General features: G+C 42.4%; 1 protein-coding gene across 2 annotated transcripts in view; it reads left to right on the forward strand.

Annotated features, from left to right (window-relative positions):
* vps41 (VPS41 subunit of HOPS complex) overlaps positions 1–1,011 on the forward strand; it is a 15,276-nt gene that overhangs the window by 4,038 nt on the left and 10,227 nt on the right. For both annotated transcript variants that reach the window (XM_008308230.3, XM_025054460.1), the window contains one exon: positions 699–776. In XM_008308230.3, the coding sequence (XP_008306452.1) occupies positions 699–776 (78 nt within the window). The remainder of the gene's footprint in view (positions 1–698; positions 777–1,011) is intronic.

A 1,011-nucleotide genomic window follows, 5' to 3' on the forward strand; every position in this document is an offset into this window, starting at 1 on the left:
ACGGGCACAGATTGCCTTATGTTGCCTCATATTTTCAGTGTCTGAATCGGAATTTCATTTGAACAATTCCATTCGGGTAAATCCCTTTAAAAGTTGCTCCGCCTCAGAAGGTTGAACCCTTTATTTATTTATTTTTTTGGTTATTTTATTTGGGGGGGGCGGGGGGGGGGGGGGAGATTGCAGTGGCTCTGTCTGACATGCTCAGCTGTGCCTGTAAATATAAGCATTTCATTATAGACTGCACTGAAGCATGCTGGGACTCTCGTGTGTACACCAGTGACTTTTGCTTCAGCACACATCGCAGGAACCAGTTGCTGCTCACTGTGCTGGGCCGAGAGAGAGAGACAGAGAGAGAGAGAGAGAGAGCTGATTTGGTTGCATTGAAGGAAGTCAAATGTACAATGCATTTATTATGTTTAAGCATTTTAATTCGAAGGGGGGAAAAAAATGCCATTTCACACTGTCTGCTTTAATAAATAGGGCTTTTCACCCCCTCGCAATTTCACAGTTTTGCCTCCAAGCTCTCCCAATCCCCGCGCCGCGCACGTCGCTCCAGCTCCGGCAAATATTTTATTTTATCCTTTTTCCACAGCCGTCATCAGCACCAGATTTTTCAACCAATATGTTGAATGAGTTTTTAAAAAGTATTTTCTGCTTTCATTTGCATTAAAATTATACTCTTTTTTTTTTTCCTCCAGTTTCTTGCACTAGGTACTCATTTTGGAAAGGTCTTCCTGCTGGACATCCAAGGAAATGTGACTCAGAAGTTTGAGATTGTGAGTACAACAACGGTCTTGACTTGATGGCAGAAAAATGAATGTTTTTTTATACATTACGTGTCGTCATTTCTTTGACTTTACCCATTATTCTTTATTACTGGATCTGTAGAGACCGCGTTCTGAACAAGAGTCAATAAATAAATAAACACCCTCTTCAGCTGCCACGGCTGATTTGACTCCAGAGTGGAGCAGGTTTACGTCAGTGGAGCTACACTCCTGCCTCCGACTGTAA

This window comes from Cynoglossus semilaevis, chromosome 3 (genome assembly GCF_000523025.1).
Source record: "Cynoglossus semilaevis isolate Cse_v1.0 chromosome 3, Cse_v1.0, whole genome shotgun sequence".
Taxonomy (NCBI): domain Eukaryota; kingdom Metazoa; phylum Chordata; class Actinopteri; order Pleuronectiformes; family Cynoglossidae; genus Cynoglossus; species Cynoglossus semilaevis.